At 54.0% G+C, this 23,229-nt stretch overlaps 12 protein-coding genes across 12 annotated transcripts; 7 read left to right on the plus strand and 5 right to left on the minus strand.

Moving 5' to 3' along the window:
- Positions 1 to 37: 37 nt before the first annotated feature.
- Positions 38 to 698, minus strand: J4E85_000360 (uncharacterized protein; the record flags this gene model as incomplete). Its single annotated transcript, XM_051464652.1, has 2 exons — positions 38 to 577; positions 645 to 698. 2 exons carry the CDS (start codon positions 696 to 698, stop codon positions 38 to 40), a joined length of 594 nt encoding a protein of 197 aa, XP_051331173.1.
- Positions 699 to 1,241: 543 nt separating this feature from the next.
- Positions 1,242 to 2,531, plus strand: J4E85_000361 (uncharacterized protein; the record flags this gene model as incomplete). Its single annotated transcript, XM_051464653.1, has 1 exon — positions 1,242 to 2,531. The coding sequence occupies one exon, from the start codon at positions 1,242 to 1,244 to the stop codon at positions 2,529 to 2,531; it is 1,290 nt and encodes a 429-aa protein (XP_051331174.1).
- Positions 2,532 to 2,615: 84 nt separating this feature from the next.
- On the minus strand, positions 2,616 to 3,391 carry J4E85_000362 (uncharacterized protein; the record flags this gene model as incomplete). The annotated part of the gene is made up of 4 exons (XM_051464654.1): positions 2,616 to 2,890; positions 2,939 to 2,990; positions 3,041 to 3,121; positions 3,182 to 3,391. 4 exons carry the CDS (start codon positions 3,389 to 3,391, stop codon positions 2,616 to 2,618), a joined length of 618 nt encoding a protein of 205 aa, XP_051331175.1.
- A 1,553-nt stretch (positions 3,392 to 4,944) lies between these two features.
- Positions 4,945 to 6,630, minus strand: J4E85_000363 (uncharacterized protein; the record flags this gene model as incomplete). The annotated part of the gene is made up of 1 exon (XM_051464655.1): positions 4,945 to 6,630. The coding sequence occupies one exon, from the start codon at positions 6,628 to 6,630 to the stop codon at positions 4,945 to 4,947; it is 1,686 nt and encodes a 561-aa protein (XP_051331176.1).
- A 2,121-nt stretch (positions 6,631 to 8,751) lies between these two features.
- Positions 8,752 to 9,162, plus strand: J4E85_000364 (uncharacterized protein; the record flags this gene model as incomplete). The annotated part of the gene is made up of 2 exons (XM_051464656.1): positions 8,752 to 8,859; positions 8,980 to 9,162. The coding sequence occupies 2 exons, from the start codon at positions 8,752 to 8,754 to the stop codon at positions 9,160 to 9,162; spliced, it is 291 nt and encodes a 96-aa protein (XP_051331177.1).
- Positions 9,163 to 9,592: 430 nt separating this feature from the next.
- Positions 9,593 to 11,037, plus strand: J4E85_000365 (uncharacterized protein; the record flags this gene model as incomplete). The annotated part of the gene is made up of 2 exons (XM_051464657.1): positions 9,593 to 10,288; positions 10,474 to 11,037. The coding sequence occupies 2 exons, from the start codon at positions 9,593 to 9,595 to the stop codon at positions 11,035 to 11,037; spliced, it is 1,260 nt and encodes a 419-aa protein (XP_051331178.1).
- A 50-nt stretch (positions 11,038 to 11,087) lies between these two features.
- On the minus strand, positions 11,088 to 11,660 carry J4E85_000366 (uncharacterized protein; the record flags this gene model as incomplete). The annotated part of the gene is made up of 2 exons (XM_051464658.1): positions 11,088 to 11,594; positions 11,652 to 11,660. The coding sequence occupies 2 exons, from the start codon at positions 11,658 to 11,660 to the stop codon at positions 11,088 to 11,090; spliced, it is 516 nt and encodes a 171-aa protein (XP_051331179.1).
- A 237-nt stretch (positions 11,661 to 11,897) lies between these two features.
- On the plus strand, positions 11,898 to 14,241 carry J4E85_000367 (uncharacterized protein; the record flags this gene model as incomplete). The annotated part of the gene is made up of 3 exons (XM_051464659.1): positions 11,898 to 12,231; positions 12,283 to 13,832; positions 13,885 to 14,241. The coding sequence occupies 3 exons, from the start codon at positions 11,898 to 11,900 to the stop codon at positions 14,239 to 14,241; spliced, it is 2,241 nt and encodes a 746-aa protein (XP_051331180.1).
- Positions 14,242 to 14,834: 593 nt separating this feature from the next.
- Positions 14,835 to 16,201, minus strand: J4E85_000368 (uncharacterized protein; the record flags this gene model as incomplete). The annotated part of the gene is made up of 2 exons (XM_051464660.1): positions 14,835 to 15,885; positions 15,939 to 16,201. 2 exons carry the CDS (start codon positions 16,199 to 16,201, stop codon positions 14,835 to 14,837), a joined length of 1,314 nt encoding a protein of 437 aa, XP_051331181.1.
- Positions 16,202 to 16,685: 484 nt separating this feature from the next.
- On the plus strand, positions 16,686 to 18,479 carry J4E85_000369 (uncharacterized protein; the record flags this gene model as incomplete). The annotated part of the gene is made up of 5 exons (XM_051464661.1): positions 16,686 to 16,800; positions 16,899 to 17,244; positions 17,366 to 17,414; positions 17,468 to 18,202; positions 18,255 to 18,479. The coding sequence occupies 5 exons, from the start codon at positions 16,686 to 16,688 to the stop codon at positions 18,477 to 18,479; spliced, it is 1,470 nt and encodes a 489-aa protein (XP_051331182.1).
- A 531-nt stretch (positions 18,480 to 19,010) lies between these two features.
- J4E85_000370 (uncharacterized protein) lies at positions 19,011 to 20,935 on the plus strand (the record flags this gene model as incomplete). Its single annotated transcript, XM_051464662.1, has 2 exons — positions 19,011 to 19,331; positions 19,379 to 20,935. 2 exons carry the CDS (start codon positions 19,011 to 19,013, stop codon positions 20,933 to 20,935), a joined length of 1,878 nt encoding a protein of 625 aa, XP_051331183.1.
- Positions 20,936 to 21,706: 771 nt separating this feature from the next.
- J4E85_000371 (uncharacterized protein) lies at positions 21,707 to 23,139 on the plus strand (the record flags this gene model as incomplete). Its single annotated transcript, XM_051464663.1, has 3 exons — positions 21,707 to 21,906; positions 21,959 to 22,470; positions 22,532 to 23,139. 3 exons carry the CDS (start codon positions 21,707 to 21,709, stop codon positions 23,137 to 23,139), a joined length of 1,320 nt encoding a protein of 439 aa, XP_051331184.1.
- Positions 23,140 to 23,229: the final 90 nt, after the last annotated feature.

A 23,229-nucleotide genomic window follows, 5' to 3' on the forward strand; every position in this document is an offset into this window, starting at 1 on the left:
CTAGATACTTGCGACTGGGTGAAGGCAACAGAGCCTTTCAATCACCATCATCTCTCCCCTTCCAATCATACCAAGCCGTAACATAAACCGTCTCCCCTTCTTTCTTCAAGCCCATCTTCCTCAGCAGCCTTCTCTCCCCATTCAGCATACCAAACCCCCAAATCTGTTCCATAACCCAGCCCCTAGTCTGATGCACAACAAGATCAAACAAAAACTCCTCTTCACCCTCTTTCCCCTCTCGCAGAAAGTCCTTCGTCAATAACGCATCCAGCGGCTTGCCGTCATACCCAGTAGCAGTATCAAAGCAGATCATGCGAGTCCGAGCGGAAGACGTGCCGAACAGAGACGACGAGTGAAGTTGTTCTCGGCCGTCCAACCACCGCGTTTCTATCTCTTCGCTCAGACCGGCGATGGCGACGGAGGCAGCTTGCGTGAAGATCACGGTTGGGACGCCGGATTCGTCGACCGAGTGGGCGATTTTCATGGTTAGGGTCGCGAGGCTGATGACTTTGCGGATTATCCAGGGGATGCCTTGGAGGACGAAGGCGGAGTCGAACGAGTCGGATAGGGTTTTGTTCTGGGGTTGTTAGTGGATGTTGGACGGTTTGGGCGAGGCGACTTGGAGGGTGTCTGGGTTGATTTACTAGTAACCAGGAACCTGTGAAGTCGTGCATCGTGACCTCTGGAGGGGCAGCCATCTTGGTTTGGATAGTGAGTGAATCTAGGTATGGGTATGCGTGGTGTAGGCTGTAGGTTGCGTGCCTAGATAGGCAGCTTACGTATCTAGCTGGTTCGCTTGATTCGACTGGGCTGGTGAAATGAAGAAAATGGTAATAAGAATCAAGAATAAAGATGTTAGAGATGACACCGGAGCCTCGTCGACATGCTGCCCATGTCAACGGCGTGAAGTGGCTGGCCGGACATGTAAAGTGCCGTTTGCGAAAGTCCCGAATTCGGTAATACACGACAGGCAGCACAACGAACTCAGTAGTGCCATATCAGCCCCGAATCGGAACTTGCAAGCAAGATCGAGATCAATCGGGTGTGTAGCTTAGGTACCGAAGCAATTCGAGGCCCGCCAAATCGTTGCGAGAAAAGTACCCGCGGAAACGTTGACAGAGCGCTTCAGTTTGTCAAGCAGAGAAGCAACCAAACTCTTCCTATTGTAGTTCCACTCTGTCTCACAGTACCAACAGAGCGAACTCCAAAACAGCGCGCATCAATCTCGCGCAAAACCCACCATGTTCAAATTCTTCAACAACCCCATCCTCGACTTCGAGCTGACCCGTCTCCTCGGCAGCACCTCAGCCGGCGGCTGCGACACAGCCGAGTTCCTAACGGCAGCCAGCAAGATCAAGAAGAACGACCCAGAGTCCTGGCATGCGGCGTGGAAAGAACAAGGAGAGCGGGCTGAAGCAATCGCAGAGAATGCTGCTAAGAACGGGCTAAGCGCCATGGCGAAGAACGGGTACCTGCGCGCGTCGAACTATTTCCGCGCGGCTTCGTACCTGTTTCTCAACGATGATGCGAGGGTTGTGCCGTTGTCGGAGAGGTCGGTTGAGGCTTTTGTGAGAGCGACGGCGTTCATGGAGGGGGAGGTTAGGTTGGTGGATGTTCTGTATGAGAAGGGTGTCAATATGCCGGCGTACTTGTACCTTCCTCCTCCAGAGGCGAGACTGCCGGGCAAGATACCACTTCTGCTGTACTTCAGCGGTGCTGATTCTACGAAAGAAGAGCTGCATTTCCTGTTCGGTTACTCGGGCCCGCAGCTGGGCTATGCTGTGCTTCTACTAGAGGGCCCAGGACAGGGCTTGCTGTTGAAGAAGTCTGGGGTTCCTCTTCGGCCTGACTTTGAGGTCGTCGCAAACAAGGTGTTGGAGTTCCTTGAGAACTTGGCCCAATCGCAGCCGGAGTTGCAGTTGGATCTGGGTAGGATTGCTGTTGCGGGCGCTGTCACTGGAGGTTACTTTGCTCTGCGCGCAGCCACCGACGCCCGTGTCAAGGCATGCGTGTCCATTGATCCTTTCTTCAGCATGTTCGATCTTGCGATGACACGAGTTCCGCAATCCTTCGTCAGCCTATGGAAGGGCGGTTGGGTCACCAAGGAAATGTTCAACTTGATCGCGAGTCTGCAGAGCTGGTGGAGTTTCCAGATACGGTGGGAGTTGGGCCTAGGTGTGAGTAGCATGGGTGTTGATTCGCCCGGTATGATGCTGCGACGCCTCGAGGACTTCTCTTTGGACACCAAGAAGGATGGAAAGATCCTGAACAGGGTCACGTGTCCTGTGCTTCTTACGGGACCGGGTGGGGGTGCCGAGATGTACTCTTCCGCAGAAAGTGGGGCACTCAAAATTCACAAGCTACTCACCAAGGTGCCGGAAGGAAACAAGGAACTCTGGACCCCGTCGGAGCCGGCAGATGGCGGGTTGTCGGCTAGTATTGGAGCCTGGCCTTTGTTAGCCCAGAGAAGCTTCTTGTTCCTAGACAAGCATCTTGCGATCAACCGGAAGATAGTGTCGGAAAGCAAGTGATCTACTAAACAACGTTGGCGTCTTATGATAGGTGAAGTCCAATGAGTCTTGTTTCTATTGCGTTCCCGTACTCAGTACTCGCATCTACTCCTTCGCTCCGTGCACAAACAGTCTCTTGCCTTGCACTTCCTGGAACTTCTTCTCGCCGGGCTCGCCTGCGCGTCCACCGAAGACCAGCTGACCCCTAAGCTTCCACTCCAGGGGAATGCTCCATTCCTGAGCAGCCTTTTGATCGATGATGGGGTTGTAGTGTTGAAGGTTGGCACCAAGGCCCTCGGCTTCCAAGGCGACCCAGAGAGCGTACTGGTGCATGGCGTTCGTGTGTTCAGACCAGTCGCCAAAGTGATGGGCATAGAGAGCTACGATGGATGTGAGCATGGGCTAGATGAATGATTGAGATTACTTACGGAAGGCCTTGCGGAGACCCTCGACTGGCTCGGGGTCTTCATAACAGAGAATCTGAGGGTATCTTGTTAGATGGTGTCTTATGATACGATACATGCACTTACTGTTCCCTTAGCCGCCTTGAATCCTCCAATCTTCTGTTCAGTCTTGGGGAATTGCTCCTCAGGAGTGAGGGGTTTCAGGACCTAGTCTGTATTAAGTACAACATTTTACACCTCGCGTGGAGTCTTCCGGATAGTACGAACCTCAAGGACAAAGTCCCAGAACTTCTCATGGTCGTTGTTCAGAAGAACGACGAGACGGGTGCTCTGAGAGTTGAAAGATGAAGGGACATGAAGAAGAGCCTTCTCAGCAATATCAGTGATCTGCTTGTCGGAGATGGGCGACTCCTTGTTGAGCTGGTAGTATGTGCGACGCTCAATGACAGCGTCGAAGAAGGACTTCTGGGTAGACATAGTGCGTGATGTAGTTGGAGAGGCTGGATGGATGCGAAGAGCAGATGTTGGAGATGGAGAGAGCAGCGACGATGCGCTTTTGTATCCACCGCCGACCCACGCACGATGCCTAGCGGCGCGGAGGCTATTTCTCACAACCTGCGCCATCGACTCGGATAGGTATAGCGGCGTAGATGTTACAGACGCGTCGTGACTATGGTAGGTCGGCAGTTTCAAAGCAGGCACCACTTGCTGCAATAACAAGGCGAGGAATAGGCCCGTTATCAGACCTGTCAACAGCGAGCGCGGGGCAAAGGTGGGCATGACGTGATCACAACAACGGGACTCCGGAGTTAATGCCAATGCTGAGAAAGCTGCTTGATCATGATAACTTTTTTACTCCTGAAGATCGCCCGTAAAGTGGAATCTGTAGCTAACGGTACGCCGGGTACGGGAGTCCGTGGTACCGGAGGATTTTCAATCGATCAGTCAGCCGCGCTTGGCGATGCGCATCGATTCCGCGCGTGGGGCTTCAGTTAGATCGTGGCCCTCCCTCGTACAAATCGAAGACCTTCTACAACATCTCCTGAACATTCCGCGTCTGGCTAAATCTTTCACAACCAAAATCAAGGTAGGATGACGAGGTTATCTTCTTCATTTTCATAGAGGAGAGGCGAGACACTGGTTGGATAGATCTGCTGTTGCTCAAGTATCTAGGCACAGCACTGCATAGCTATCGATAAACAGCAGCGTGAAGTCTTGCTTCGAACTTCCAAATTGACTTTGATGCATTAATACCGGGTTACTATATTTTCACTAATAAATCTTGCATGTGAGCATGGAACTAGACGTTGTTGAAAATTACGATGCCGTGGTTTTGACGCCGAAGCAAATGCGGAGTGAAGAAAACGCACCTGCTGTGACAGCAACATGCCACGGAGCCCAACTGATGAATCTACCTAGTGCAGAGAGCTCCGAAATTAATTGCAGTTCATGCCTTGGAAAGAACCCGCGGAGAACCATAGCAATTCAATAAACGCCTCACTACAATACTTGGCAGAACGGAGCTAGCAATGCACGCGTTTTAGGGATTCATAATAGTAGCGACAAGTCTTACATGCAGTTCCTGGCACGTGATGGGAAAGGACATGTTTTAACTCCTCGCCATACTCCAAGATACGTCCAGCTCCTCAAGAAGATCCAAGGTAACAAGGGGCGAGGGTAGGCGCAAGGCCAAGGCAATGCGTACTATTGCAACGAAAAGAAGGACCGTTCTCCATACTCCGGTACAATGATAAAACAAGCAAATCGCACAAGGGGGAATCATCGCTGTATGCTGCAAAGAGAGCCACACCCACTGGGCATGATAGCCCTGGACACCCCGCGCCAGTACCCATGCCCGTGCGTTAATGAAGCCAAATACAACCCAAACGACTCAACACCTTGCCATGATTGAAAGGACAGGATATAGTGGCAACAATAAATGAAGACCGAACATGCAAACGCTCCTCGATGAGCACCCTCAACTCCTCAATCATGACTCATAATGGCATAACAAATGTCTGTTGGTGTCTCTAGCGCCCCATCATGTAGGTGGAATAGCTTGAGAAGCCGTTCCCAGCACCACTGGATGCAAGAGGCTGGCGCATAGCACCTGCCATGTCGTTGTGGCCCATGCCAAAACCACCATTAGAGTACATGCCAAAGCCAGAGCTGTTGTTTGAGTGTACTGTGGTGGACAAGCCCGGAGGTACTGACAAGCCAGGCGGTGGGCCGGTAGCCGTGGAAAAGCCAGGCGGGCCTGCGGCACTGCTACCGAACCCCGAAAGAGGCGTAGAAGGAGCAATGGCAGACTGCGGACCCATGACGGAATTCTGGCCACTACGTACGCCCAAGGGATTCTTAGAGAAGCTCAGTCGGATGCCGCCCTTGACGCTGTTGTGGAGCATGTATCCATAGAGCTCGTTCAGAGCCTTGGTAGCGAAGGATGTGTCTTCGAATTCGACAAAACACATGGGTCCATTCTGCTTGGTGCGGAAACAGAGTCGCTTGTACCCACGTTGCTTGGAGAAGACAGCTTTGAGCTCATCTTCTGACGTGTCCATGGGAAGATTGCCCACGTAAAGAGTGTTGCATGGTGGGTTCTGATCAGCGGGGTTCACTGGGGGATAAGTGGGCCGTGCGAAATGCTGCGTATACTGCTGGTAGCCTGTATTGGGTCCGCTGCTCAGTGCGGAGGGAATGCTATGTGGTGACAAGGCAGACAAGGCTGGGCCGGGCGATTGCATGTTGGATCCAGAACGTGGAGAAGCAAAGTTGGATAGAGGCGGGGACGTGGCATTCGTCACGCCGTTTGTGTTTAGAGAAAGAGATCCGAAGCGCTGGATGGGAATGGAAGGGGTATGGGGGTTGGTAGCGCGACGCTGCATGCTCGAGTGCATTGGCGGGCCACCCGTGGCATATCCAATCGACTCATTAAGCAAGCCATCGTCGTCGTCGGCGTCTTCATTGATGACCGACTTGCCCAGATTGCGGCTCGTGAAGGAGGTGTTGACGGGGGATGTCGGCGAGAAAAGGTTGGTGACCGGGAACTCTCCGTTGCCAAGACCTGGGGTCCCGTTGGGTGGGGACATGTTCTCCATGTTTTGGAAGGTGCCGTTGTATCGCGATGACTGCCGGGCGTTGATTGTCGCGCCGGTCATGGCGCTTGTGCCAGACGGTTGTCGCGCCGGCGTGCTGTCGACTGTGTTGCGGCGCGAGCCGATTGCGCCAGGCGATGCGTCCTGCGTCAGCTCGACGACCAGCGTCGCATCGTTGGTTGCATTGCGCTTCCCGTCGAGGAGGTGACGCGCTTCTTTTGCGCCGTCGAGCGTCTGAAAATGCGCAATGGCAGATGCGAAACCCTTGTCGTCGGCATGTCTGGACGGTGGGAGCATCTCGCAGTCGATCAGGTCCTTGGCGAACAGCAGGATGTTGCGCACGGCGTCGCGATCGCTGCTGCTCGGGAGTTTGCGCAACAGGATGGAGTAGCGCGCGTGGTTCGCGGGGCTCTTGTCGAGGGGCCTGCGCTCTCCGACGGCTCCCGGCATGGCGTACATGTGCGGTGCGAAGACGTCGGCCGTCATGGTGTTGTGCGATGCAAAGGGCTTGGGCGGCGACGACGAGGTGGAGCTGCTGTGGGAGCCGTGAGAGCCGTGGGGGAAGGGGCTGTTGGACAGGTTCGAGGGGCTTGTGCTGCTGGGACTCGGCCGGGCGGCCATGGCGGCCTTTGTCTTGACGGCGGTGCGGCGGGTGTGGCTGCGACAAAGGACGCGGCGGCGCAGAAGAATTGCGCGTCGGCGGCGGTCAAGATGGCGACGATAGTGAGGATGGCGGCAGTGATGGGTGTTGGCGACGGCGGCAGCGGCAGCGGGTCCTGGGCAGGTGGTGGGTGTCGGGGGCAGTGGGTTGGCAGGCAGGGCACGGCGGTCGAGGGCGTGAGCGTGGGCGGGCGGCGGGCCTGGGCGATGCGCGCTGTCGAGGCTCTGGCACACTCAAGCGTCAAGCCAATGGGCGGCAGGGCAGGAATCGCAGCCAGCGGGGGATGCAATGCAGCAGAGGCGGAAGGGCGATAGCGGCAGCCTAGCACTTCATCATTCAAGGCAGAGGCAGTGGGCAGGCGCAGGCAATGGGGCGGCTGTGGGAGGGGAGGAGAGGCGGCAGAAGTGCAAGTGAAACCCTCAGGATAGCGTTGACGGGGGCGCGACTGCCCACTTGGTGATGCGCCCAGGGAAGGCGCGTCGGAGCTAATTTGATTACTGTGCGAGTCCTGGATTCGCCCGTCACACAGGTACCCCATCTCGACCACTCGACGACGCGCTGCGCTACACCAGCCTGCTCGATTCCCACGGCGAGACTCGTCGCGTTGGGCTGCTTGCCGTCTTGTTGGCCCTCCGGCTCTTAGCGGCCTCGAGTATAGCCAGGGCTGACTTTAGCCTCTCCCCCATCGTCGTCGCGGCCTGGGCGAGAGAGATCGGCCCCAAGATGCACCGCTTGATCCACGGAACTATCGTTCATCCACGGGCCCCTATCTGCGGGCCAGCAACCAAGGCACGCTGACATTGCACGTCCGGTGTGCTGAGCCCAACCCATCGTCACCCGTCCAAGCTGCTTATCCGTCCCATCGTCTATCAGGCAGACATGCACCATCGGCCTTTTCTGCCAATCACTGTGCCTTGCGCCTAGACTCGGCATGCCGGTACACACCCCGGGCCAAAAGCAAGTTTCGTCGAGTACAGTCAGTCTGTCCTCTTCAACGCCCTCCATGGCACATGCTCAGCGCCGCTGCCCAAGGGTCTGAAGAAACCCATCTTGTGCACCTGTGAGAGGGGGGAAGGCGTTCATTCGCCCATTGCTTCGGCCATGTACCATGCTTCTTTACTGCCTTTGTCCAATCATAGGTGTGCTCACCCGTCTTTTTCCTACGCTATCCTTCTGCCCCTCATCCATGGCCCCACGAGACATATCAATGGTTTACGATCGATTGTCATGTAATTCCACACATATTTGTTGAAGTAATCTGTGGCTTCGGTCTAATGGCCGCCGCAAGGCAAGGCAGAAAGAGTGCTTCCAGTATCGCGTGTTGTGGGGAACGTTCCAAGGCCTTGATTAACGTTCGACTAGATTATCGCAGCGATTGGCCTGACTGCCTGGGTCCGCGCAACCTGCAACGTAGGAACAAGCTCCAACTGTGAACGCCGTTAGGAATCCCACCTCTCGGATCGTGGCTAGGATACGCTAAACCTCAGTTGTAGAAATGGTAGTCTCTGAAGCAACAATTCGCATTCGCTTAAAACGGCATGCCTTATAGTAGGTTGAGTAGCCAATCATCACTGCGTAGACGACGCCACTATTGCCATACGTCACCGTCTTGCGGCCGTAAGTCATACATAACGACCACACCGGATCAATCTGCTCAACTCGTTTGGCGTGTTGACACTACCGAAAGCGAGAATACAATACTTGAAACGCTGCATCTTACTGCAGGCATCCAGAAAAGGGTATTATTGCGATACGTACGTCAGACTGTGTAGTAGGATTCGACATAGTATAAAGGTAAGCAGAAGACCACGATGAAACAATCATCATCTTCTCAGAGTTCAGCACTACAAACACAACTTGAACGCTTCAAACACTCAACTCAAACTCCTCTCACCATGTGTTGCAGAAAGAACCGTCAGAGATACTTCGAACAACAAGCGCTGTATTCGCCACCTGCGCGAGGCTGTTGTGGACAACGTCGAGCACTTCTGCAGACAAGCGCCCAAAACACTTACAGCTTCTCCGAACGACCTACCATGGTAAGCCTACAGTGCACAAGCTGCACGCGACAACTGACTGACATGACCAAGGCTGGCCTCCTTGCCATCAGTCTCGGTCTTGGTGCCGAGAAGCTGGGACGTACCATATCCGAGAAAAGACTCGAGCGTAAGGAGAAGAAGGCTATTGCTGTATGTTCCGATCCTGAAACGTTAATCATGATGTCAGCTGACCGGCTCTTATAGCAGCATGAAGCAATTTATGGCTCTTCATCATCGGCGCCACCGCCGCCAATCACAACTCGAGAGCAGAATAGCAGGACGGAAAAGAAACGCGAGGAGGCTCAGCGCGCACTGGATGAAGCTCGTCGAGAGCCACCAAGTGCGCCACAGTACGAAAGGAGACGTCGAAGTATGGAGACAGAGAGGGTCAGTAGTGAGGAACCGCCGCCGAGTTACGATGATGCAGTACGTCACCGTGGAAAGCGCTCTTGACTTGTCCATGTCTGCAGTGGACGCGTATTATATACGATACTGATGTAAATGTGGGTTGGCATAATGCAGGTGATTCCAAGGTTCATCTTATTTTGTAACCATCTTTAATTAGCGAAAGCTATCCTGTTGTTTATGATATCGGCGCCGCTCTTATCACCTGAAAAGTCTTGCTAGCAAGTTCAGAAGCGTCAGTAGATTTCAGTGATCGTATCGTACACCAGGGAGTCGTGGAGGGCCACGATGTTCATTGTTGCCAAGACACTAGTACACGTAGCGCGTCACTAGAATTTCCTGCGAGCTCCTCATTTCTCTGCATTCCAACCTACCACTCCCACCACTAAACTTCTTTACGTGTACACGACTTCCCTTCTTGTTCCTTTCATCTCCAATTCATACCTGCGCCAATGCGGTAGCCCCCCACATCTTCAAAATGCCTCCTCGGTTACGGTGTCAAAATTTCTCAACATCGGCCACCCCATCGCAGGCCACTCAGTGCTTAGCTGCACGGCCACAGGTCGCCTGGAGCCCATCACGGCATTCGCGACATTTCTCACAGACACCATGTCCACAAATCACATTACGGCGGCGGAAATTCTATGAGTGGCTCAATGGGCCGGGTCGACAGCTCAAGGAACCTATACCCGACTCCACAAACTACCTAGGAGCTTACGACAAGTACGGTAACCTGGTACGCGCTGGCCCTGGATGGCGGAGAGATGGGGGTGCGAAGGCTGCTGCCTCGACTGAGGCAGAGCAAGCTGGAGCCGAGGCCAAGGCAGAGGAGACGACAGAAAAGGCCACGCCTGCAGGACAGGAGAGCCTGGATGCACTAGATGCTGCCATTCAGTCTGGTGCAGCCGAGGAGAAGGATACCAAGAAGCCGAAAGAAGCGGACGACGACAGCAAGCTTCCGCCTGAGACGGCAGAGGACTTGCGGCCATTCCCCCTCAATCAGTGGTTCCGCAGCCAGCCAGTATTGAGCGAAGACCTCCGGGAAGCAATCTGGCGGAGAGTCAAGAAAGATGGGGCGACAGTATCGCTCGCCAGTGTCGAGTTTGGCGTCAGCAATGAACGCGTCGGCGCTGTTGTGCGACTGAAGCAAATGGAGAAAGAGTGGATAGCGCAGGTATGTTCTCACGTTTTCATCAATTCCCCCACAACACGACATGATGAGCTTCTTAAAAATCGATTAGTCTTTAAGACATCCACATGGTTACAAAACTTAAGTCATGCTCTTGCTGAACGTCGTCGGCTTGTTCTTTCAAACAACGGAAACACGCTGTATTACAATTGCTAATTCAATGCGTACAGGGCAAAACACTCGCGCTCCCTTACTCCAAGGCGGTTCTTTCCATGCTTCCAACAACCCCACACATCGATACCTCGCTTCCTGGGAACAAAAACAAACGTCCTATCACGCACGAGCCCATCAATGACCTCGCGGTACACCCCGCGACACGCCAGCAGCTCTTTGTGCCTGTTGCTGAGTCTCGGCAATTCACGCGTGAAGATGCTGGCAAGGCTTTTGACAACACGTTGTTGCCGGCCGACGCACGCATTCCTCATCCAGAACTTGTTCAGGCTGAGCGTGAGTTGCAGTCTGGACTTTCGTTCGAGGAGCGCAAGAAACTTGCCGAGCAGCGATTTGAACAAGAGCAAGCAAAGAAGAGGCAAGAAGAGAAGCGCAAAGAAGAGGAGCTTAGGGCCATGAAAGTGGTGCCGCAGCGGAGGTGGGATTTCGTCTTCAAGGACGTCAGCGTAGAGACTGCAGGCAGAGACGGCAGAGGCGCCGCGGCTGCTGGATGGCGGTATGGTGTGCCGCACCAGGACCGCAAACGAGGCATCCCCAAGATTCCCACAAAGGTCGAGGCCTAAACTTATGTATAATGCTGTATATATAATACATGATGATCTGACGCTGGCCTTCACCGGTACTGCATCTTCTGGCCACCTCGCTTCTCCATCTTGGCCTGTCTCTTGCTTGCTTGCGGCTGGGGCACACCGGCTGCATCCTGGTATCCACCCCTCATGCCCGTGTAGGTGGTGTAAGCGGAATAGGCACTGTAGACGGGGATCACAGTCCACAGGAGCCAGGCGTAGTCTCCCACAATAGCAGCCATGACAATGCAGCCATACGTCCAATAGACGACATCCCACATGTACTCAGTCAGGCCCTTGGCATCGAGGTCTTCGCCAGGTCGCTTGGCGGCGCCATCGGCATCGAGGGTGGGGCGCGAGAGGCGCTCAAAGTACAGCTGGATGAGCAGTTGCGGAGCCGAGAGGAGCAGATAGACGATCAATGACTTGCGTGACAGGGAGGCGCGGAAGACGAGGGCACGCAGGAGCCACCAGAGGCCGTGGACGGCGAGGGTGATGTAGAGGGTCTGGTTGAGGCGCTGGGCATTGGAAGCCGCGAGCGTCTTGGTGGCTTTCTACGGGGACTGTCAGTGACGGGGGCGTGGTAGTGGGCGGCGGGCGGGCGGGCGTACCTTGGCCATGGTGAAGGTGCGATGTGGCTGTGACTGGCTGGACGTGTGCAGAGAAACGTCGTGCGTCTCTAGGCGGGACATTGTTTTGTTACATGTCTTGGCACTCGTAGCGCGTAAACCTACACCTTGACCGCGTCCACCCGCCTGCCCGCAACATCACCACCGCCGCCGCTCCAGCCAACGCCGCCCCGACTATGAGCGCATTACCTTGAGTCTCCGCCCTGTCTCCGCCGCCGCCCAGCAAGCATGTCAGCACCCCCAGGCGTAAATGCCCAGCTGCGCCAGATCGTATACTACCACCTCGACAACGGCTTCGCTGAAAACGCCCTGTTCTTTGCCGGCCGCCTGCACGCCCTCGACCCCCGCAGCCACGATGCCGCGCACCTACTTGCCCTGTGCAACCTCCGTCTGGGGAGATACAAGCAAGCCCTGGACGATGCGCGGGCCAAGGGCAACCACACCCAGCATCTAGGATGCGCCTACGTCTTTGCCCAGGCCTGTCTCGCCCTCGGCCGCTACGAGCAGGGAGCCCAGGCGCTGGAGAAGATGCGCAGCTCCTGGGCAGGGCGCAACCACTGGAGTGAGTATTATAGGAGTAAACACTGGTGACTTGTGTTGACATTCGGCGCAGACAAGCATTCCGAGACGTCACGACGCCATGTGCCCGACGCCGCCGCCTGCTACTGCATGCTGGGAAAGCTGTACGCAGCCCACGGCGACTCCAAAAGGGCCATTGAACACTTTGTCGCCGCGCTCAAGATCAACTCCTTCATGTGGGATGCCTTCACCGGTCTCTGCGACATTGGCGCCGTCGTCCGCCCTCACAACATCTTCAAAATTACGCCCGACATGCTCCCTCCCGCCTCCTCATACAACCTCCAGCCTAGAATGAATGGCCGCAGCGCGCAGCCGCCTTCATACAACGACGTCGAAAACCCCTTTGTCAACGGCCAAAACATGCACGACGAGCACGCCATGATGGGCGAGGCTGGCGGCCCAGTCCAAATGCGCCCCATAACATCAAGAGCGCGTACCAAGACAAACCCCGAGAGTGATCAGACGGACATTCCGCGGCCCGTATACCAGAACGGTCATAAGAGAACCGTATCTGGCCATTCTCTGCAGCAGCCGCAGCTCCACTCACAAGCACCGCAGCAACCTCACTCCCAATCACAACAACAATCGCAACCGTTCGATCCTACAGCAGCTCCCCCACGGCGCAGTGTACGGCTGCTGAACTCCATCACTCAGATTCGGCCGTCGAGTAGCAGACCAGGCGGCACATCAAGCAGAGACCTCGAGTCGAAAGAGCGGCGCGAGTTACGGAAAGCAAGGGCGGCAGCTCCCAAGCCACGCTCAGGGACAGGCTCGACTGTGGGCAGAGTTGTTAGTGGCAACAGGAAACCGCATGTCGACAACTCTGAGCCCACAAAGCCGGAGAGACCACGGAGCGTGGCGGAGACAACTGTCGCACCGCCCCCAAGAATGGGTCCGCCCGCAGATACTTCACGGGACCGAGATGTTCTGAGCTGGCTACTGGACCTGCTCCTCAAGATAGCTTCTGGCTACAGGCATCTAAGTCGCTATGATGCATCAAAGGCACTTGAGGCATTTGGACTCGTGCCCAAGTCACAGCGGGAAACACCTTGGGTCCTGGCGCAGATCGGCAAGGCCCACTACGAGCGCACACATTATACAGACGCAGCCATCACGTTTCGGAAGATACGAGAACTGGCACCTGCTTCCTCAGAGCATATGGAAGTGTATTCCAATACGCTCTGGCAGCTCAGGGACGAGGTGGCCTTGGGTCATCTTGCACACACGCTGATGGACCAAGATCGTCTCTCTCCACAAGCTTGGTGTGCACTGGGTAATGCAAGCTCTATAAACGGGCAGCATGATGAAGCCGTCAAATGCTTCGCTCGAGCTACCCAGTTGGATCCAAAGTTTGCCTATGCTTTCACCCTCCAAGGTCATGAGCATGTCGCAAATGAGGAGTTCGATAAAGCCATGGCGGCTTATCGCAACGCCATCAGTGCCGATAACAGGCACTACAACGGTTGGTACGGTCTTGGAAACGTCTACGAGCGCCTGGGCAAGTACGAAGTGGCTGAGAAGCACTATCGGGCAGCGGCGGAGATCAACCAGAACAACGCCATGCTCCTTGTTCGGATAGGCTTGGTAAGTAATCATTGCTCTTACTTGTCTGTCGAATACTAACATGAGTACGCAGGTTCTGGACCGCATGAAGAAGACTGAACCCGCATTGCTGCAGTTCGAAAACGCGATCAAGATCGAACCACGCTCCGTTATGGCACGCTTCCGCAAATCACAAGTCCTGCTGAAGTTGAACGCGCCGCAAGAGGCCCTACACGAGCTTCTCTACCTGAAAGACGCTGCTCCAGACGACCCCAACATACATTTCCTGCTAGGTAGGTGTTACAAGAAGTTGCGAGACCGCGCGAGCGCCATTCGCCACCTCACGATCGCTATGAATCTGGACCCGAAGAGCCACGGCGTCATCAAGGAAGTCATGGAAAGTATCGATCAAGAAGACGACGGCGCATGGAGCAGCGAAGACGAACATTAACGTTGCTGCTCCTGTGGCCTTTTTGAACAAAACCCCTTGTCACGAACCGCGTAACTCAATACCCGAAATGACTTCTTTATCCCTACGACAACGCAACAATCATCTTCATCTTCATCAGCCTTGTCTTTTAGCGCATACCCCTTTCTCAATTTCCACGTTTGCCTTTTCTTCTCTTTCTCTATACCCATCATCATGGACTTGGACTTTGCATCATGGGCGCATTGGGGGAGGGGCGTAGCAAAAACGCAGCCATAACTTGACGGCTTTTGGCATAATCATGCATTTTGGAGAGGCGTTGCGGTGCTTTGTTTTGCTGGCATTGACGCTGCCCAGTTGGGCTGGCGCAGCGGAGGGGATTACATTGGCGTAGTTTGTAACGACGACGACTACGAATAACCAATACCCTGGATGACCACCACTGCGTTTTGCGCAGATTCATCGTCTAGTCTTTTGCGAAAAAAGGCGAGATGGGGACTTTCGCGACTTGTACTGTATATCAAAATGCATTGGGATATCCTTACCTCTACACACATGTTCATCCATTTCAAGATTTCGCACCAACCCCCCTTTCTTCTCTTGTTCTTCACCTTACTCTACTTCAACACAGCAACCAATCTCCCACCACTGACTTCCCGCCGCCTCATCCGATCTAACCCCGCATTCACGCCCTCCAACCCCTCCACCGTACCCACAACATCCGGCGGTACCAACATCCCTTTGGCGAGCAGCCGTTCGCACCACGCACTAAGCGCCTCGCCCACTTGCGGCACTTCGTGGTACAGCTTAATCGGCACACTGTGCAGCACAACGTCTTTCGGTACGCCATCCTTCGGCAGACCCGTCAAGCCCACGAGATGAGATCTGTGCCCCGCTGAAATGGGGGTATGCGGTGTTGACGGCGGAGTCGGCAGTTTGGCCTGTAATGAAGCTGGAACAGTGGGATGTGCAAGAGCGCTCATCAAGTGCCCCGCCGTGTCTCTGCCCAGCGTATCGAAGCCAAAGCGCGCGCCTGTCTTCCCCGTATATGCGCGGATGATGTCCACCGCTCTTCCTGGGTCGTGCGCGTCAACGAGATAATCCGGTCGCGCTGCTTCCGAGGCCAGAAGTCTGGAACCGTGTTTCACTACGTCCGCGACTGCTATGACTTTCACCCCAGCGAGCCGCGCTATCTGCATCGTGACGAACGCACAGACTGATCCCGCGCCCCAAATAACCAGGTTATCTCCGGCCTTGATACGTTCTTTGACGCCAATGCTATGGAAACATTCTTGTCGTATATCATCCGGTATACCCTTCGGATCCAGACTTCGTACAATACCGAGAATGTCAGGCCCGTCCTCAATGTCGGAGAAATCGAGGCCGAGACATATTCCTAGTGTGAGGGCGGCGGAGACAAAAGCTACGCCTAGGATACTGCCCGAGTTCAGAGAGAGGTTGGGAGGCAGGCGGATGGTGTTGAAGGTGGATGCGATGCTGTAGTACTGGTATGCGGCTTTGCGTGGGTCGCGGTAGTCGGTTGAGGGGACGAGGACGCGGTCGCCTTTTTTGATGCGAGACGAGGGTGTTGTCGGGGTGAGGAGAACTGTGCCGCTGTATTCCCGACCGGATATGTAGGGGAGGGTTGGGATGCCGAAGTTGTAGTCGCTGGAGGGATGTTAGTTGATATGTGGGCATGGGGTTGGGTGGTCGGTTCATACGGTGCTTTCCAGTCGATTGGGTTGAGGCCTACAGCTTGCACTTTTACTAAGAGCTCGCTGTCGTGTTGGATGCTTGGTAGAGGGTGATCGGTCGAAACGTTGTATGGTTGACGTATCGCATGGAGCTTCAATGCTGATTGTACCGTGGGAAGCGTCTCTTCTTTGCCCTTTTGCTGGACCTGTTCGATTGTTTTACGTCTCTTTGATATTGTCTCTTTTGAAGACGCTGCTGCGATACTACGAGTCCGCTTGACTTGCAACATCATGAAGATTGAAATTCAGGTTGCTCAGGGTGTGTGCCTTTTGCGTTGGTGGCAGGTCAATTCTCCTTCAATGCAACTCCTCAACTGGCTTCTGATCGTCAGCTTTCGGGTTTCTGTTTGCGACCTCTCCGGGAGTACGCATGTAGATTACTCAAGTAGGTTAGGTGCGATCTGCCAGTCTACAACAACGACACCCTAGGTGCGCGAATAACTGTTGTCATTGTGGATTAAGATGGCATAATACGCATAGTCGGCATACTATCAATTTACCGCCTCAACTTACCGTCGCGTAGCGTAGATAGAAGGGCCTACATCGGAGACAAACATATAGTGATACCTCGGAGTTGACGTGATGACGCATCCCGCAGATACCTAAGCGATTGCGTTTGAGAGCGCTCAAAGCACATCATCCGACCTCCAGAACCACGAACTTCTTCCGCACGATACCATTCGATACTTTGCGAAACAACCATTGATTCCTACCATGGCGAAGCGAAACCGAGAGAATGGAGTTGCAAATTTGAAGAATGCGAGGCGAAAGATTGATGCGACAGCGAAAGGCAAGAAGAAGCTGATCATCAATGCCTTCGTTGAGATGTGTAAGTTCACGTGACGCCCCCTCATAAAGCCAATCTACATGGGAGAGCAGCAAGTCGATCGAGCAACTTGACGATAGCTAACAATTAGCCTCCAATAGGCAGTGGCCACCAGTCACCAGGCCTGTGGAGACATCCTGATGACCGTTCGCATGAGTTCAACAACATCGAGCACTGGGTAGAGCTTGCGAAGCTGCTTGAAACTGCCAAAATTCATGGTATCTTCGTAGCCGACGTGCTCGGTGGATATGATGTCTACAATGGCAATCTTGATGCTGCAAAAATCTCAGGCGCGCAATGGCCAGTCAATGAGCCTTTGGCCATTGTGAGTGCCATGGCAGCAGTCACCAAGAGCATCGGATTCGGCGTGACTGTGTCGACAACATATGAACAGCCGTACCACCTTGCTCGGAGATTATCGACGGTCGATCATCTTTCGAAGGGAAGGTGAGACATCTGTTGTTCTTGTCTGGCTCAGGGACTGACTTGATCTAGGCTTGGTTGGAATGTGAGGGTATTCGCTTCCTCGATCGCTGCATAGATAATAACCTTTACAGATTGTGACCAGCTATCTCGACTCGGCTGCGCGTAACATGGGTATGAAGGAGCAACTGCCGGTTAGTTTTTCGTGTAACTCGGCTTGGCTAGAGACTTTGCTGATACACTCCAGCATGATGAGCGCTACGCGCAGGCCGAGGAATATGTGAAGGTCATGTATAAACTGCTAGAGTCTTCTTGGAGAGATGATGCAGTCGTACTGGACCGGAAGGGTGGCGTATACACGGTACCCGATCGGGTGCGCGAGATCAACCACGAGGGAAAGTACTTCAGCGTGCCTGGCCCTCACATATGCCAGCCAAGCCCGCAACGTACGCCTCTCATCCTCCAGGCGGGAGCGTCGAAAGCAGGAAAGACCTTTGCAGCACAAAATGCGGAAGCAATATTTGTTTCTGCCCATGCGCCCGAGGTCTGTGCGAAGAACATCGCAGAAATCCGACAAATTGCCTCTTCGCAGTTCGGTCGGGAAGGGAAGAGCATCAAGTTTCTTGCCCTTGTAACACCCATCATCGGTCAAACCGAAGAAGAGGCCCAGGCCAAGCTTGCCGATTACCGCAAATATGCGTCCTTGGAAGGAGCGTTGTCGCTGTTCTGTGGTTGGACCGGCATTGATCTCGGAAAATACGGAGACGATGAGGAATTGCGTCACGTCGAGAGCAACGCTGTGCGGTCTACTGTCGAAGGCTACGCTCGGTTCTCCCCTGGTACTTCCAAATGGACGAAGCATACAGTCGCGGAGCACGTGAGCATCGGTGGAAACGGTCCCATTCTTGTTGGAACTCCATCCCAAGTTGCGGATGGGTTGCAAGTCTGGATTGACGAGGCCGACGTTGACGGTTTCAACATGGTGAGTCGTATCCCGGTTATTGTGGTAGTAGTGACTCTGATGCACGAGCTAGGCGTACGCCGTCTTTCCACAGTCGTTTGTGGACATGATTGAGTTGTTGCTTCCCGAGCTCAAGAAGCGGGGCTTGTTCTGGGACAATTATGCTGTGCCTGGTGGCACTTATCGCGAAAACTTCTATGCGAAGAAGGGACAGAAAGGGCCGCTTGAGGAGCACGTGGCATCGACGTATCGGTGGAAGGCGGGAGTCGATGCTAAGGACCACGTCATTCCTGAGTGAAAAGCAAATGCGATTAAGCAAGCTGAAATGTCGTGTATTTGAACGAAATCAAGTGCTCTAAGAGATTCGATACGCCCTGAGATTTGGTGCAAGTGACCGAGATACCATATCAGTATGCGTCAGCTTGAAGATGTGCAAGGTAACGCGATCTTGCTCTGGGTTGCATCCTGCAATGGGGAACGACGCCGTCGATGTCTTCTTGGGTGTTGCAAATCTGTCCTAGTTGCTGTCTCTCTCTCTAGAGCGCAAGGTCGCGTCAGTACAGGGGAGCGAGCACGACAACCACCGCGATTGCTGCGAGCCGATTTCGTCAGCAAGCGGAGAAAAGACGTGATTGCCCATCTGCCCGACCGGCGGCTCTGCAGGCCGGGAAAAGATAGCGCATCTAACAGCGTCTTACGGCATCGGTGCTTGAGAACAAAGTTGATGATAGCGAGGCAGCTTACCCCGGGGCTTTAAAGTCGTCATGGGTAGAGACATGTGTCCGACGAGAGGGCATCATTCCGACGAGGAGCACTCACCGCTTACATAATGACGCCAAGACCACTCTCAGCAACCGCGGCCAATCTAACGGCTTTGGGGCAAGAGTCAACACCATCGCGACGCGTCGCACAGCTCACAGAACATCTCGCGTTGGCAGAGGGCACCAAACAAGATGAATCCCACCCTGCCTTGCCAACTTCTTACCCCGTTTCGAAGCTGCAGTTGAGCCCAACGCAGTACATCGATCATGTACGAAGGCTTCGCGTCGCTGTCATAGGTGCCGGTCTAGCTGGTATCAATGCAGGTATTCTTCTGCCAGCGAAAGTGCCGGGCATTGACTTGACCATCTTTGAAAAGAACAACGATGTTGTAAGTGCACGCAAGAATTGTGGGAGAATCGCGCTGACAACGTGCAGAGTGGCACGTGGCTTGAGAACGTATACCCCGGCGTACGATGCGACATCCCATCTCATGTGTATCAAGCGACATACTCACCCAATACGCAATGGTCTGAGATCTTCGCGCGAGGCGCTGAGATCCGTGACTATTGGCAGACGCAGGCTAAGAAGCACGACGTCTACAAGTATGTCAGACTTCGGCACCGCGTCGACGAAGCGGAATGGGATGATGTACAGTCCAAATGGCGGGTGACAGTACGAAACCTCAAAGATGAGACCACATCGACGGAGACCTTCGATTTCGTCATCACCGCCATTGGCCGGTTCAACTCTTGGAAGCTACCTGATTATCCGGGCTTGAACGACTACCAAGGCCATCTAAGACACACGTCGAACTGGGACGTTTCATTCGATCCGACGGGCAAGAAAGTCGCTGTCATTGGGAATGGAGCAAGCGGCATTCAGGTCGTGCCAAACCTACAACCCATTGCAAAACACATCACTCATTTCGTTCGCAATCCAACATGGATCGCGACATCGTGGGCAGGCGATGAGCGGACCTTTGAGCCACAGCCATACTCGCAGGAACAGCGCAAGGCTCTGGAAGACCCTGGAGTGTATCTGACCTTCAGGAAAGATCTTGAAGATAGATACTGGAGACGGTTCCGTGCCATGATCCGTGGATCAACCGAGAACCAGGGCATGCGAGAGCAGTTCATCGATGTCATGAAGAAGCGGGTAGCGCAAAAACCCGAACTGCTCGATGGATTGATACCGGATTTTGCCCCGCACTGCAGACGACTCACACCGGGTCCTGGCTACTTGGAGTCTCTCACCGAAGCAAATGTGGAGCTTGTCAAGTCGCCTATCAAGCGTTTTACACCTCGAGGTATTGAAACGACTGATGGCAGAACGTTCGAGCTTGATGCGATATTTTGCGCGACCGGTGCCAACACCGATCTCGTTCCACCATTTTCGATCAAGGCGCGCGGAGAGGATCTCCACGAAGCATGGAAGCCCGGAGGTAAATGGGGCTTTCCTTACACATATCTGGGTCTGGCTACGCCCGGTTTTCCCAACCTATTCTTCCTTGCCGGACCGCATGCTACGGGCCCTTCGGGTACAGTGCCACATGGTGTAGAGACGTCACTCACTTACTTCGCCAAAGTACTTCGCAAAGTCTCTTCACAAGGACTTAAGTCTCTAGCACCATCGAAAGAGGCGACAGATGACTTTGTCGAATACTGTGACGCTTTCTTCCCGACCACAGTCTTGACCGATAAGTGTTCGTCTTGGAACAATGGCGGAATTCCTGGACAGCGTATTCACGGCTTATGGCCTGGTTCAGCTGCACACTTTACCATAGCTAGACGGGAGCCCCGATGGGAAGATTGGGAGTACGAACGCGAACACAAGGGCAATCGCTTCGCCTATTTTGGGAATGGGTACACTGAGGCAGAGCTCGATGAATCGACTGACTTGACCTCATATCTCAAGGCGCCTGGCCAGGAAGTAGATTTGAGGGATCTTCATGAGCGTTGGTGGGATGTGCCAGGTGCAGAGAGGAAACTATAGATACTCGTATCGAGCTGTTCGAATAGATGAGTACATACTCGCTCGCCTGCAGACAATCTACTCGCAAATTGGCCCGCTCCAAAAGGTTCGTGGTTCCTTGCGACAAGTCGCTTTCTTTTCGAATGTCACATCTTGCACTGTGCTTCACAATCTTGGATGAAGATTGCGTGATTACGCTACTGTTCTCACTGCGGTTCCTTCAGTGTCCACTAGGCCTTATTTCGTACCCACGCCGACCGTTGAGGATGGCTGCCCCATATCGCATCGTCAAGTACCTTGGAGATGGCGTGCTATCCCATCATCATGCCGTGTCCGAGGTACGACCGGGACAGCATACCGTCAGGCCTTTCGCTGCGTCTGGAGCTTTTCCGATGAATCTGGGACGATGTTTTGGGGATACCGGAGATACGGCTCACTCATTGCACATGCTTCGTATCGAGTGGAGCTCGGTACCTTCGTGTGCCGGGCTTGCAGCTGTATGGCGAGTTGTTCTAACGCAGTGTGGTATGAAGCATTATCGCGACATGAAGTCGCTATAACTATCAAATGGGTCAGAGACGCCGAACATGACAGGCATCAGAACTTCTTTTCATCCGGTATCGCCTTTTTGCAGGAGTGTTGACTATGGCCAACTCAGATACCTCCATTGAGTATGGCAGCGACGAAGGGGTTGAGAAGCGAGACTATCCAGGTGAGCATCAAAGTATCCAATATCCAAACACAATAGACTCACAAATAGCAGTCAAATGGTACCGCTCAACGTTTTTCAACATGACCATCTTGGGACTCTGCAACTTCAGCGCACCAGGTATCTGGGGCGCAATGAACAGCCTCGGTGCCGGTGGAGCCCAATCGCCACATCTCGTCAACGCAGGCAACGCGCTTACATTCTGTCTCATGGTCGTGAGCTGCTATTTCAGCAGCGTGATCGTGCATTACGTGGGCATCAAAGGGGCACTGATCTTCGGAACGTAAGCAATCACACCCCGTATCAGCGCATAGCATCACTAACGCCAACAATAGCATCGGCTACGCCCCCTACGCAGCAGCGCTTTACACGAACAACCGCTTCGGAACCGAGTGGTTCATCTACCTCGGATCCTCACTTTGCGGCATCTCTGCAGGAGTCTTCTGGATGGCCGAAGCTGCGATCGCAATTGCATACCCCGAACCCTGGAACAAAGGAAAGGCGCTTGGATATTGGCTCACATACCGGCTTGCTGGCCAGATCCTTGGAGGAGCTATCAATCTTGGTCTCAACGCGGATCGCGATCAAGCGGGCAAAGTCACGTACACCGTGTATCTGATCTTCATCGCTTTGCAGTGTGTTGGACCTGTGGTGGGACTGTTCCTGAATAGTCCGGGTAAAGTCCAAAGGAAAGATGGGAAGAAAGTTCATTTGGCTATCCTAGAGAATCCATGGGTCGAGATCAAGGAGATTACGAGGCTGTTCTTTACCAAGCGCTTCTTACTCATCATTCTTTGGATCGGCCAAGCTGTCTTCGCTGAAGCAGTGTTCTTCACCTACCTCGCTCGTAAGTGATATTCGCTACCTCGAATAGCTTTCCATTGCGCCAGATATTGACTCGCAGATAGTATGGTTCTCCGTGCGTGCGCGCGCTCTCGGGTCATTCCTCTCCGGTATCATCGCAGTGATCTGCGGAAACCTACTCGGTCAATACCTTGACCGCACCAAGATTCCTCTACGTATCCGCGCCCGCAGTACCTTCTGGGTAATCGTCGTTCTACAAGGCGCCTGGTGGCTCTGGGCCACCATACTCGTCACTGAGTTCCGCGATTCGAAACCGACATATGACTGGACGTCACCTGGCTTTGGGCGCGCTTTCGCTGTCTTCATCTTTCTGACTGCTGGTTTTCAACTCAACTACCTGTTCCTATACTTCATCATCGGCAGGCTAGCGGTGGACGAGCCTGAGGTCATTCGCTATGCTGCGTTATTGAGGGGGAGCGAGAGTGCTTGGCAGGCTGTTAGTTACGGTATTACGAGTCTGACTGTATTCGCTGAAGTTGGAGCTGTGTATTGGAACTTTGCGTTGTGGGGTGTGGCGATATGGCCGGCGTGGTTGGTGCTGAGAGAGTTTGGGGTTGGGGAGAAAGTAGCCCACGCGCAGCCTGTCGAGGGTGGCTCAGTTGACTACGAACAACAGGAGGGGCAAGGAAAACAAAAAGGCTTATCGGGTTGATAGACATATTTGGCAGTGATGGAATACGCGGCGCATGTTTGAGACGAAGAAGTATAATGAATTGAACTGTATGGACGCTATGATCAGTTC

The sequence above is a fragment of the Alternaria conjuncta genome, assembly GCF_024043145.1.
Source record: "Alternaria conjuncta strain BMP 0040 chromosome Unknown scaffold_1, whole genome shotgun sequence".
In the NCBI taxonomy this organism is placed as follows: domain Eukaryota; kingdom Fungi; phylum Ascomycota; class Dothideomycetes; order Pleosporales; family Pleosporaceae; genus Alternaria; species Alternaria conjuncta.